The 12,035-nt window shown below is 42.6% G+C and overlaps 1 protein-coding gene across 11 annotated transcripts in view; it reads left to right on the top strand.

The window, feature by feature from the left end:
* The window catches only part of APBB2 (amyloid beta precursor protein binding family B member 2), a 973,994-nt gene that overhangs the window by 704,322 nt on the left and 257,637 nt on the right, over positions 1-12,035 (top strand). For all 11 annotated transcript variants that reach the window (XM_086963922.1, XM_086963917.1, XM_086963923.1 and 8 more), the window contains one exon: positions 9,320-9,447. In XM_086963922.1, coding sequence (XP_086820048.1) covers positions 9,320-9,447 — 128 coding nt within the window. The remainder of the gene's footprint in view (positions 1-9,319; positions 9,448-12,035) is intronic.

A 12,035-nucleotide genomic window follows, 5' to 3' on the forward strand; every position in this document is an offset into this window, starting at 1 on the left:
TTGTCAATTTGGTGGTATGAATAAAGGATTTAAAAGCATGAAACACCTTAGGAGGACAAAATTTAGTACTAGATAATCTATCTAAAAGTGGATCAGCAATAACATTAAAATCCCCACCAACAATCAACGGAACATGGCCCAACTTTAAGACTTCTGTGGTAATATTAGACCAAAAAATAGTCATCAGCTGTAGGACCATAAATATTAAGTAAAAATAAGACGGAATCATGAAGTTTAACTTTAACTATAACATACCTACCTTCTGAATCTGAGGTTTTACTTAAAACCTTGCAATGTAATTTTTTTGCAAAGAAAATAGCAACACCATTTTTCCTACCATTAGCAGAAGATGAAACAATAGTATCAACCCACTTTTTTTTCATATGATTTAATATTTTATCATCAATATGAGTCTCTTGAATGAAACAAATATCAGCCTTATGTGACAAAAAACAACCTAGGCAACCTACACTGAACAATGCAATATATTTAAGGACAAATGGCTACAATAAGTTAAGAAAATATATGTTTTTTATTTAGAGGCTTATACATAATACAACATATAGCACAATTAAAGAGAGAAACATTTGACATCAATAAAATCATATATCACACAATGGGAAATTAAAAAATTCATATAATGGTGACAATATATATGAAAATGAATTAAAATGCAGAAAGTGGCAAATTGGGTCTCAAATATCAGCCTTGCAACTACCTAAATCTAAAATGTTGGTACGTTTAACAGGATGACGTAAACCTTTAACATTTAAAGAAACAACTTTGATATTATGAACAATAGCCATAATGAAGAGATTAAAGAAGGAATAAAAGTAAGGAATCAAGAAGAGGCGAAGAGAACAGAGATAGTAAAGGGAAGAAAACAGTAACTCTAGCTATGGAAAAGGGACAGGAAGAAAAGATAACCGGGAGAAAAGGACAAACAAAGTACATTAATATCAAGAAAGAAACGCACATGCGTTCTACAAGTATGACCGGAACCGTTGGAGCCCACAGTATACAAAAGCAATTATCATGTCAGAACATTAGAATTGTTTCTTCTTTTTGAAGTCAAGTATTAGAGTCATGAGTATCCATGGAATGGTGCGATTATTTGTTCTAAAAAGCGACGTAAATCATCAGGATTCTGAAAGGATTTTAAAAATTGTCTTTCCAAATCCGCATAGTAGACGGGTCAAAAAGACCATATTTGTACCCAAGACTTCTCAGTTGAGGACGCAGTTCAGAAATCTCTGTGTGTTGCCACAGTCTCTTTAGCGAAATCTTGGTGAATGAAAATTTTATTCCCATTAACCATCAAAGAAGGAATCTCCCTTGTAGCTTTTTGAATCAGGACTAAATGGTGATGTCGTAGAACTTTGAAAATCATTTGACGGTGCTTAGAATGCTAAGAATTGCGATGTGAAGCAATCCTGTGAGCCTTATCAAGCTCGAATTTTTCTGGAAATTAAATTTTTAGAAGACCTGGAATCAAATTCTCTACAATTAGTCCCCTCAACCTCTTCTGGCAAATTAAAAATGTGTAGGTTGTATTGCCTGTTACGATTTTCCATGTCTATAAGTTGAGTAGACTCAATAGAGTCTGTATTAATGCGAAGGGCTTGAATTTCCTCTGAAATCAGAGTTAATGAATGCTCTGATGATTCAACTGCCTATGACTTAATTGGTGGAGGAGAAACTTGCTGCCTTCTTTTGAAATGAATAGGATTTTTATTTTCCATTTTAAATATGGGATAAAGGCAATAATTTAAGTGAAAATCGAAAAATAGGAATAAAGTTATAATGCAGCAAGAAGAAATCTGAAGTAAAGCCGGTGCAGCAGCTATAATAGGCTGTGGGAGTGGCTAGGCCCAAGCCAGGCCCTTTCCTGGAGAGCTACTCCGCCCCCCTGACTGACTGACCTGGCTGAGCTGGAGAGCAGAGCTGGAAGCAGAAGCCCAGTTAAGAAAAAGCGCTGCAAACTGCACCAACGTCGTCAAAAAGCACCAAATCCAACAAGTATTGCCTTTAAAATATATGCAACCTCATTTTTGCCAAGTTTCTGACACAAATTCGGCATTTTAAGGCAAAAAACGGGTCCGACACGTCGGAGCTCACTCTGAGGCGGCCATCTTGCATCGCGTGCTCGCGCGTCCCCCCCTCCCCATCTGTTAGCTTTTTAATGTTTCTGTCCTTTGATCCCAGTGATCAGGTCTTTCGGTTGGACAGCAATATAATATGCTGATAATGCACAACTTATCATTAGACTGGATTTCTCTGCTCTTACCTCAGCAGCCTCTCTCTTCGAAGCACCCAGAGATAGATTTTGCATCACTCTCTTAAGCTCAATGTAAAAATAACAGATCTTTCTATGTGAGACTCACTTTGACCCTTGGCATCTGTCCCTGTGGCCTCAGTCCTTAAGCAGTCCTCCTCCCATTGCAACCAGATTTAAAACCTTTGGCGTATTAGTTGAGGAGGAATTATCTCTTTCAGTCCAATTTACTTTGTTTGAATTTCCTTCCTTCAATTATGTGAAGCGTTTGAAAAAGATCCTCCCATCCTTACCAATACAGCTGCATGCACAAGTTGTTTCTGTAAGAATCCCATCTAGATTGGATTATTCTTATATTTTATATGTAGGTCTGCCAGATTACTTTACTGTGAAACGTCAAAGAAGTCAGACTCTGACTGTAAGGGAAATCTGGACTCTATTTGATTCATGTCACTGATTCTTGGATTAGGCTGTACTGGTTTCCAGTTAAACAGTGCATGATGAGTCATGCATAGGATTTTCTCTGAGAGGGAAAATCGCCTTTTCTTTGCCGGTTCACATACCATCTTTCTCCTAGATCATTGCACATTTGTTAACAACTAAACTCTGTACTCCCCTGGATAAAATGATCTCATGTGGGTGGCCTTTCCCTGTCTTTTCTTTGCTTCGAACTTAGAATAGCTTACCTACTTGCCTTAAAAGGATGTATACTCATCTTGCCTTTAGGATACGTCTGGAAAGTTTGTATTTTGTTAGATGTCTACTTAATATGATTGTTTCTTTAGTACCAAAATGCCTATTCTGGTGAACAAGCACTTATGAAATCTCGCAATCAATCAATGTAATGTAATGTAATGTAAAGAGGCTTTTATATAGCGCATGCTATCACTCCAGGGAGCATCTTGGCGCTGTTTGTCACCCCAGCATAGAAAAGGGTGAGTAAGCTGGAACAACTCTAAGAGATTTAGGCATTACACCAAGTCCTTACAGGCCGCGTCGGAGAGCGTAAAAACCCAGGTTTTTAGGGCTTTCCTAAACAGAGATTCTGTTGAAATTTGGCGAAGTGCGGGAGGAAGTTTATTCCAGGCTCTAGAGCCTAAGACTGCAATGGATTTTCCACCTTTGGTCGCTAGTTTGAATTTTGGGACCACTAGTAAGTTGAGGTGGGAAGATCTCAGATTTCGGGATGGCCGATGTCGTTTAAAGATGTTGGACAGATATCTAGGTCCTTTTGCGTGATAGGCTCTAAAGGTAATAGTCAAGATTTTAAACAGCACGCGCTTGTGGATGGGCAGCCAGTGGAGGGTACGAAGTGCTGCAGAGGCCGATGATTTCCTGGGCCAGCCCAGGACAAGACGGGCGGCGGCATGCTGGACCATCTGCAACTTGTGGAGCACGGTCTTGTTGGCTCCAGCATATAGACTGTTGCAGTAGTCCAGTCTTGATGTGATAAGTGCCACCGCCACCGTCTTTCTCGTGGACAAAGGAAGGAGATCGAAAAACTTCCTTAGCATTCGGATGATATAAAAGCAGGAGCTTGCTACCCCAATGGCTTGTTGCTTGAATGATAGGGTATTATCGAACTTAATACCTAAATTGCGGGCAGAGGAAATGGTGTTTGGGGGAGCTTCCGCGCCTTCAGGCCACCACTGCTTAGGGGAGAATAGATTTTGCGAGCCGAATGGAAGTATTTCTGTTTTACCAGAATTACATTTCAAGTGGTTGATCTTCATCCATTCGAACGTCGCAGTTAAGCATGATTTGAAATTTTCTTCTGCTTGTGGAGACTCCCTGTCGAGTACCAGAATGAGCTGCGTATCGTCAGCGTAGGAAATAGTGCTGATCTGATACGAAGAGATTAACTCGATCAGGGGTACCATAGAGAGATTGAAAAGTAGTGGGCTCAAAGTAGAGCCCTGTGGTACCCCTGTTTTAATCTATTTTTCCTCAGATCTATATTGGCCCAGCACAGTGATTTGTCGTCTGTGGCTCAGGACGACAAGGCTCATGGTTAGTAGTTTGACAGTTCATAATCTCAGATGGATATTTAATTGTTTAGAATATTCCCGCCAAGTCTCTGAACCTGCAGCCATATCGTTTGATGCTGAAAAGATGTTTGATATGGTAGACTTGTATTTTATGATAGCAAGTGGCATTTACTGCCTATTTTCTGCCTATTTTCTGTCATGGGGCGAATGGGGTGCCATCTTGACCAATCCCTTTATATAAGGGAAGAAGACCATGAAGTCTATTGTTTCCCCAGCGCTTGCCCTGGCTGGGGAACCTGTGGTGATTTGCATCCATAAAGACTCCTATTTAGAGTCTTAGAAGAGCAGACACTTGACTCTCTGTTTGCTGATGGCGTTCTCCTGCGCTATTTTAGAATCAGATTATATTATGGCTAGAATAATACATATTTACCAGAGTTTCAGTGTGTACCAGGATATTGCTTTCAACTACATTAAACATGTACTATTTCCACTGAATGCTTGGACTCCCGCACCTCCTAGATCTAGTTTTTTTCGTGTTGAATGCGTAGCGTTCAAACACTTGGGCACTTTTATTACTGGGACCAAAGCTCAACTCTCAGGTGAAAATCTGTTTAGGGCACTTAAAGCTTAATACTGGTGACAGTAGCGTAAACTTCCTCTTTCACTTTTAGGTTGAGCTGCACTTTCTAAGAGGATTTCTTTACCTAAATGGTTATATGGTTTGTAAAACGTACTGGAGGAGGTTTTCAATAAACTTGACTTGGACCTTACCTACTAGTTGCAGGATAAGGGCACTCTTATCTCCCTGTGGAAGTTGGTCACCGGAATATTTGATGGGGTATAGCCTTACTGATATGGGGCAATATTACTAGGCCTCACTTCTTCCTCCAACAGGAACTTTGACTGTCGGTGAATAGGCATAAAAAACGGTACCCTCGTGCCTTCTATGCTGCAATACTACAAGCTATGGTTTACTGAGGCCATAAAGGCATCAGTGAAAGTATTGAAGGTGGCCACTAAATATTTTCAATGGTCAAAGCAGTAACTTAAGAAACCCCCTATTGGTCAGTATACTTCTACCAGATGTATGGCATATAAAGGGTCTAAAAAAAGCAGTACTTTCTGACTAATTTTGAATTGGCCCCTACAGAATTATGCCATTCATGCTATTAAGCATGCTCTTAGATGGTAAGCTAATTTGAAAGAAGGCATATAAAATAGCTCACCCAGGAAATATAGAGTCTTAGTTTAACAATTATAGACTAAAGCGGTCTCACAAATATATAAAACACTAATAAATAATGTACCACGTTTACTGGCTCAATTAAGGTAAAATTGTTTGTAGAAAAGGGTTCGATCGATGACAAGGATTCGGAGGAAGCACTGCTATACCTGACAAATTAAACTAGTTCAGTATACGTTTTTCATACAGCATACTGTAGCCCACTACAACTCCGGAAGTGCAGATGAGCTGGAAAAGAACTACGTATGAGAGAATGTGGCCTGGTAGGAACTTTAATACAGATTGTGACATGCCCAAATATCTAGGATTTCTAGTGTGGCAGTTTCGACCATGGATACCGCTATGCAATACCTATGAGCCCATGGTGGCACTGCTGGGGATCTGAGCGATCAGGTTCCAATCTAATATGTGAAGCTCCTTTTGATATATGATTGGTTATTTTGAGGAGGTACATAGCTAGACTGTGTGGAAGTTAAAATGTGCCCGCATTTAGTAAGTGGTGTATTAACATTGAAGCCTAATGAATAGTACACAGGAAAACAGGATGACCAAAGAGGTTAGAGAAATTATGGTAAACCATAGAGACAGTGTTTGTGTATGTAGTAGTCACTATACTGAACACCCGTAAACTAACCTTGTTGGTCTGTAATGTCCTACAGTGTCGGAAAGGTGGATTTCCTTAAATGTGTGTCCAAGTGTGCTAAGAATGTTGCTTGTGTATATGGATTGTATCAGAATCTGTGTGGAACTGTATTCCACCTCATAATCGTACTAATTGACAAAATGCTAGGTTTTTAATTAAAATGCAACAAAACATTTATTTTGAAAACAAATGCATTCATTTTTAATGTATCAGCCTATTTGATCTGTATATTCACTTTGCCTATTAAAATGTGTACTATCTTCAAGCATTGTTGTAAATATTTTTGTCCACCCTAAGCGTGGAAGGGTTTTCTCAGATGTGAGACCCTTGCTCATTGCACCATCAGGATTCAAGCAAACCGGGCCGAAGACGGCTGTAATGCCAGAAACCGGTCCCCGGGAGCTTGTTTCCTTCCCAGTGTAAGAATTGGCTTTTGTAGTTTGGTTTGCCCTGTTCCCATCATGCACTGGGACAGGAACAGACTAATTTGCATACAGCCAGGTTCTGAAACTGGGATGGTGCAGTGAGCTAAAAAACGGTGTTGGATCTAGCCCTGATCTCTTGACTGGGTGAGAGCTTTCTGCTTAATTCAGAGACTCTGTCCCTCACCACCCCTTGTTGTAAATAGATAAGTAGAATTGGAGCATTGGAATTGAGGGTTCCATTGAAGTTAATATGGAATGACAGAAAGCCCAGAATTTCTGGCATATGCCTTCTGTTCCAACATTCTAATGTTTTTTTTTCCAGTCCTCTTTTAACTGAAAACATTCTGTCCTGTCTGTATGAAACTTCCCTGTAACATTATAACCCTTTTTCCTTGAGTCATACAAGTTACTTCTACCAACTGATATAGCCCTCAACAGTGGGCTACAATGCTGTATTAGTTGGGAGGGTGGTATCTCCTTTTTAGGTGCCTAGATTATTTTTTTATTTCGCAGCATAGAATCTCTTCTAGAGTCACATGTTCTACACAATTCTACCTTGTAGTGGTTAGGTCCAGAAGTGTTTGTCGCCAAAACTTTTTTTTATTGTCAGTGGGCGTCCACATATGCGGAGCCTTAGTATAATGTGTACTATAAGCTCAAAGTGCCCCTGTACGGCGCGTTCACCATGTTAGATAATTTTTTTCTGTCATTGGGAACTGAGATGCATTGAGAAAGCTGCCGAAAGATTAGTCGAAGTACTTCAAGAAAACCTTGATCGACTCTAGATTGAGGTTCTCTTGGATTTGTTTTGGGCGGGGGAGTGTATATTTCTGATTGTTTGAACCCATGCATTGTCAGTTTCATGAGGGCATTCCCAGGTCCATGGGGATCTCCAACCTATTGGAGAGTATGCCACTGATTTGTGCCAGTTAATCTGTACTCCAACAAATTTTGCAAATTGATAAAATTGATATGTCCAGTATTTGAGGAATAGAGTTCTCCAGATCAAAAAAGCACAGCAGCTTGTCCTATGCACAGAGGGAGATTCTGCCCTTCCAACCTGGATCCCATTGGAGGCCCTGCAACAGAGTGTCTCTCCTTCTCCACTTTGATAACTGTTCCACCGCTTATTCAAATAGGAGTGGGGAGAGGGGACATCCTGGTCTCATTTCTTGTCCCAGCTCAAATTCCTGTGAGACCGTGCCATTGATGTGCACCCTTGCCATGGGGCAAGTATAGAGCTGTTGTATCCATGCCCTAAATTTTCTTCCAAATCCCATCTTCTCAAGTATTGCCGTCAAATATGGCCATTTTAGCGAGTCAAGCGCCCTTGCAGCGTCCAATGAGATGAGCACTACCGGTTCTTTCATCCTATCTCTGCTGCCTAGGACTCCATAGATGCGTCGCAAATTGTGACTGGTGGAATTGCGAGGCATAAAGCCGATTGATCAGGTCTGATCAATTTGTCACTAACCTGATACAAGCGATTTCCCAGCACTTTTGCTAGAATGTTAACGTCCGCATTGAGTATGGAGATGGGCCTGTATGATGCACATTCCTCTGCCGGTTTCCCCTTCTTATGTATCAGTACTTTCCTTGTTTGGTGTAGATCGCTTAGCAGGCATCCTGCCTCGTGAGCTTCCTGGTGCATTTGCATTAGTGGCTCCCTCAGTTTGTTTGCTACTATGAAATTAAAAAAAACTCAGCTGGGAAACAGTTTGGCCCTGGTGTTTTCCCACTTTTTATCTGGCTAATGGCCTGGGCTATTTCATTTGTCTCCAATGGTCTGTACCACCAGGCCCTGTCTTCATCCAGACATGGGTCGGGATTTCGCCTATAAAGCTCTCGAGGGCTCATCTCTAATTGGTATAACCCCTCTAGGCGTGTAGGGAAGGAGTTTGCTATGTCTAGTGTGTACTAAACAAAGAGTCCCATCTCTTTTTTCACCTGTCATACTCAGGGCTGCCCCTCTTCCCTGTTCTCGCACTCACTTTAGTTGGACGCTGAAGTCCCGACATAATCCCCCTGACGAAGGGTTTGCCCGAAATGCATTGGGTTTGAACTACCATCAGGTTTGAACAACTTCCCAATTGAAAGTAATCTGAATAGGATCTCAAACTATAGTGTTGAATAAACATCACTTTAATGATCACTGCTGCCTATTCATTGAATAGCATTGGATGATCCTCTCTATCGGAGTTTGGCTTTGCAATCGGGGGTCGTTACCCGACAGGATAACACTTCTCATCCTCTTTCCTGTTCGCCAGCCAGGCGAGAAGCTTCCCTGCCTTGTTGCCTATTATAGTCTGTTGTTTTGCCTTCATTAGTGCTCGGTCCACTTCTAGTATTTGCCGGCATTCTTCTCTACCCATTGTTATCTTGTGGGCTAGAGCAGCGTCCTGGTTCAGCACATACCCCCCCTCCCATTGGGCAAATCTTGTCTCAAGCTCGATGATTGACTGCAATGTGTCCTTACGTTTGTCTGCTATGTTCGCTAACAGCTGCCCCCGTACTACTTATAATACATTGTTGAGATACATTTCCCACGTATAGTAAAGAAATATTTTAATTGTTTTTGTGTGGTAAATGGTGCAGATTATTCTAGGGCGCATGTAGTTACACTTATCTGAGGAGACCCTTGCTACTGGGCAAGGCCAGCCTCTACATGATTTGATTCCTGTCTGTGGAGTAGTGTTGGTGTGGAGTTAGGCTACATTGATATGCCTTTGCTGACTGTTCTAGGGAAAGGACATGTACCTCATCCTGGAGAATGACATGCTCAACCTGGTGGACCCCATGGACCGAAGCCTTCTTCACTCGCAGCCCATCGTGAGCATCCGAGTCTGGGGAGTGGGCAGGGACAACGGCAGGTGAGTGGCTGACACGCGTGTTCTTGAGCACAGATCGGGGCGCGCTTCAGTGATTGTTTGCTCCCCTTGCGTCTCACATGGATGTTAAGCACAACAAATGGCCACAGTTATTGTATTAGTTTGGTCAATAAGTTTGTTATTTCTTGGATACGTTTGACCTGTTACCATGAGTATTTCATGAGTTTTGTGTTATCGTGTTTACATTGCTGGCTTTCTAGCAGCTAATCTAGTGTTCCTATGGACCAGTCGAATCATTGAGGCCCCCCAAAGCCAGGCTGTGTAATGTGAGCTGTCAGTGTAGAGCGTGATTAGTGGGTTTTTTATTCAGGGGAAAGCTAAACTTGTTTACCTGTGCTTTGGCCCTACAGAGTATAATTTTAACCCGATAGCATGACCTGTGTGATCTCTCTGTAAATTACAGTTTTTTGTATAGAAAGGGATAAAAAGTATGCTGCAGTGTAAATAAATGTGTTGTAACCTTCTGTAGTTTTAGGGAGGTGCAATTTGAAACATCCTTTGGAGGAGATGCAGACCAGTAGTTCACTACCACCCTGCACATCAGGGAAGTCTGGGTTGCAACCCCAGCTTCCCCACTTTGCCACGTTGTGATCCTGGATAAAATGCCTTTACCTATGATTCGCTTTCCATAGCTTTCAAACTTAAACATTCTTTAACAGACCGCATACCGAAGCATTGTGAAAATAACTTGACTTAACAGGAGCATATTTTTAAAAGTACCAACTCAAAAGGAAACACTTCTTTGTGTTTCTGCTTAATGCAATTTCAGGATGGGACCTAAGAGTAGTGTTCATAGGGTTTTTCGGGGGTAGAGAAGTGGTCGTTATAGAGGTCGTTAAGTGTGATTCTAAGAAGCATTGGTTGTAACCCCGGCTTTCCCGTCCTAACACTTTGCAATTACTTCAGATCTGTGTGCTTAACTACCTATATCTGTCTAAATTTGGAGCACTTCTCAATGGCCAAAACCTAGAGCAGTGTGTCATTTTGTGGCATATCTCAGTTGGAGGCAGTGGTGGCTTAGGGACAAGCTGGGAGCATGGCTGGGGCTATATTAATGCTACTGCAATCAGCCATTAACTCTCTTCCACGAAATGAAATGAAATGAAATGAAAAGAGATTTGTAAAGCGCATGGCTGCCCTTGAGCGTCCCAGCGCTGAAACCAAACACAGGACCACCACCCAAATACAACAGAAACAAAAACCTAAAGGGGGAAGAGATAAGTTTTCAATGCCTTGCGGAAACGCACTAGATTGGATTCTTTCCGCAGGGCCATCGGCAGAGCATTCCATAATTGGCCTGCATTAATAGAGAACCGGCGACCGCCGGACTTCACCTTTTTGGCTCTGGGTATCACCACAAAATTACCATCATCCGAGCGAAGGGCTCGCGTAGGTTTGTAAGGGCGCACCAGGTCTCTAAGGATTGGAGGGCCTGATCCTTGCAAAGCTTTAAACACGATGCAAAGGGATTTAAATTTTATGCGAGCTCGAATTGGAAGCCAATGCAAGGCCTTGAGAGCAGGCTTAGCTGATGATCTTTTGGCGGTACCAGTGAGCATTCGTGCAGCCGCATTCTGAGCTCTTTGGAGCACATTCAAAGTGGATTCTGGTGAGCCAAGGAATAGGGCATTACTATAATCCAGCCTTGACATGACTAATCCTTGCACCAGTAGTTTCCGGGAGTTTTCAGGGAGTAGCGGGAGGATCTTCCGTACTGACCTAAGCAGACCATAGCAAGTCCCTGCCACTCGTTTAGCTTGAGTGGTCATTGACAGTTCGGGTTCTAGCCAGACCCCCAGACTTTTTATTGCTTCTTTGGAAACTGGGGGGGCACCTAGACTATCCGGCCACATGGATTTGGGGAGTGTTGAACATAGATTGCCAAGAAGCATCAGCTCCGTTTTCGTCCCATTTAGTTTAAGCCGGGAATCCGACATCCATGACATTATGTTGACTAAACACGATGCGAACTTTTCCCCCTGGCTTTCCGAGAGGGACAGCGAGACGATCAGTTGAGTGTCGTCTGCGTAGGTTGCGATTTTCACCCCGAAGGGTGAAACCACCGCCTCCAGTGGGGCCATATAGATGTTAAAAAGCGTAGGGCTCAATGAAGAGCCCTGCGGTACTCCACACTGAAGGGGGGTAGGCAGAGATCGAAAATTGCCTTCGCAAACCTGATAAGTCCGGCCACTCAAGTACGACGCGAGCCATTTGAGGGCCGACCCTCTCACTCCAATCTTCCCCAAACGGTTGATCAAGATATTATGATCAACCGTATCAAATGCAGCGCTTAGATCCAGGAGGACCACCGCAGCGGATCCTCCCGAATCCAAGATGCATCTGCCTTCCTCCACCATTGCAATCAAGGCCGAGTCGGTTCCCTGGCCAGGCCGAAAACCCGTCTGAGTACGACCCAATAGATCGTTAGATTCCAGGAAATGTGAAAGCTGGCGATTGGCAAACTTCTCGGCGATCTTATTCAGCCCGGGCAAGAGCGAGATGGGACGGTAGTTCGCTAAATCGGCCGGATCAAGGCCTGGTTTTTTCAGAAGGGCCTTGACAATGGCTTG

Source organism: Lissotriton vulgaris, chromosome 3_2, assembly GCF_964263255.1.
Source record: "Lissotriton vulgaris chromosome 3_2, aLisVul1.2, whole genome shotgun sequence".
Taxonomy (NCBI): domain Eukaryota; kingdom Metazoa; phylum Chordata; class Amphibia; order Caudata; family Salamandridae; genus Lissotriton; species Lissotriton vulgaris.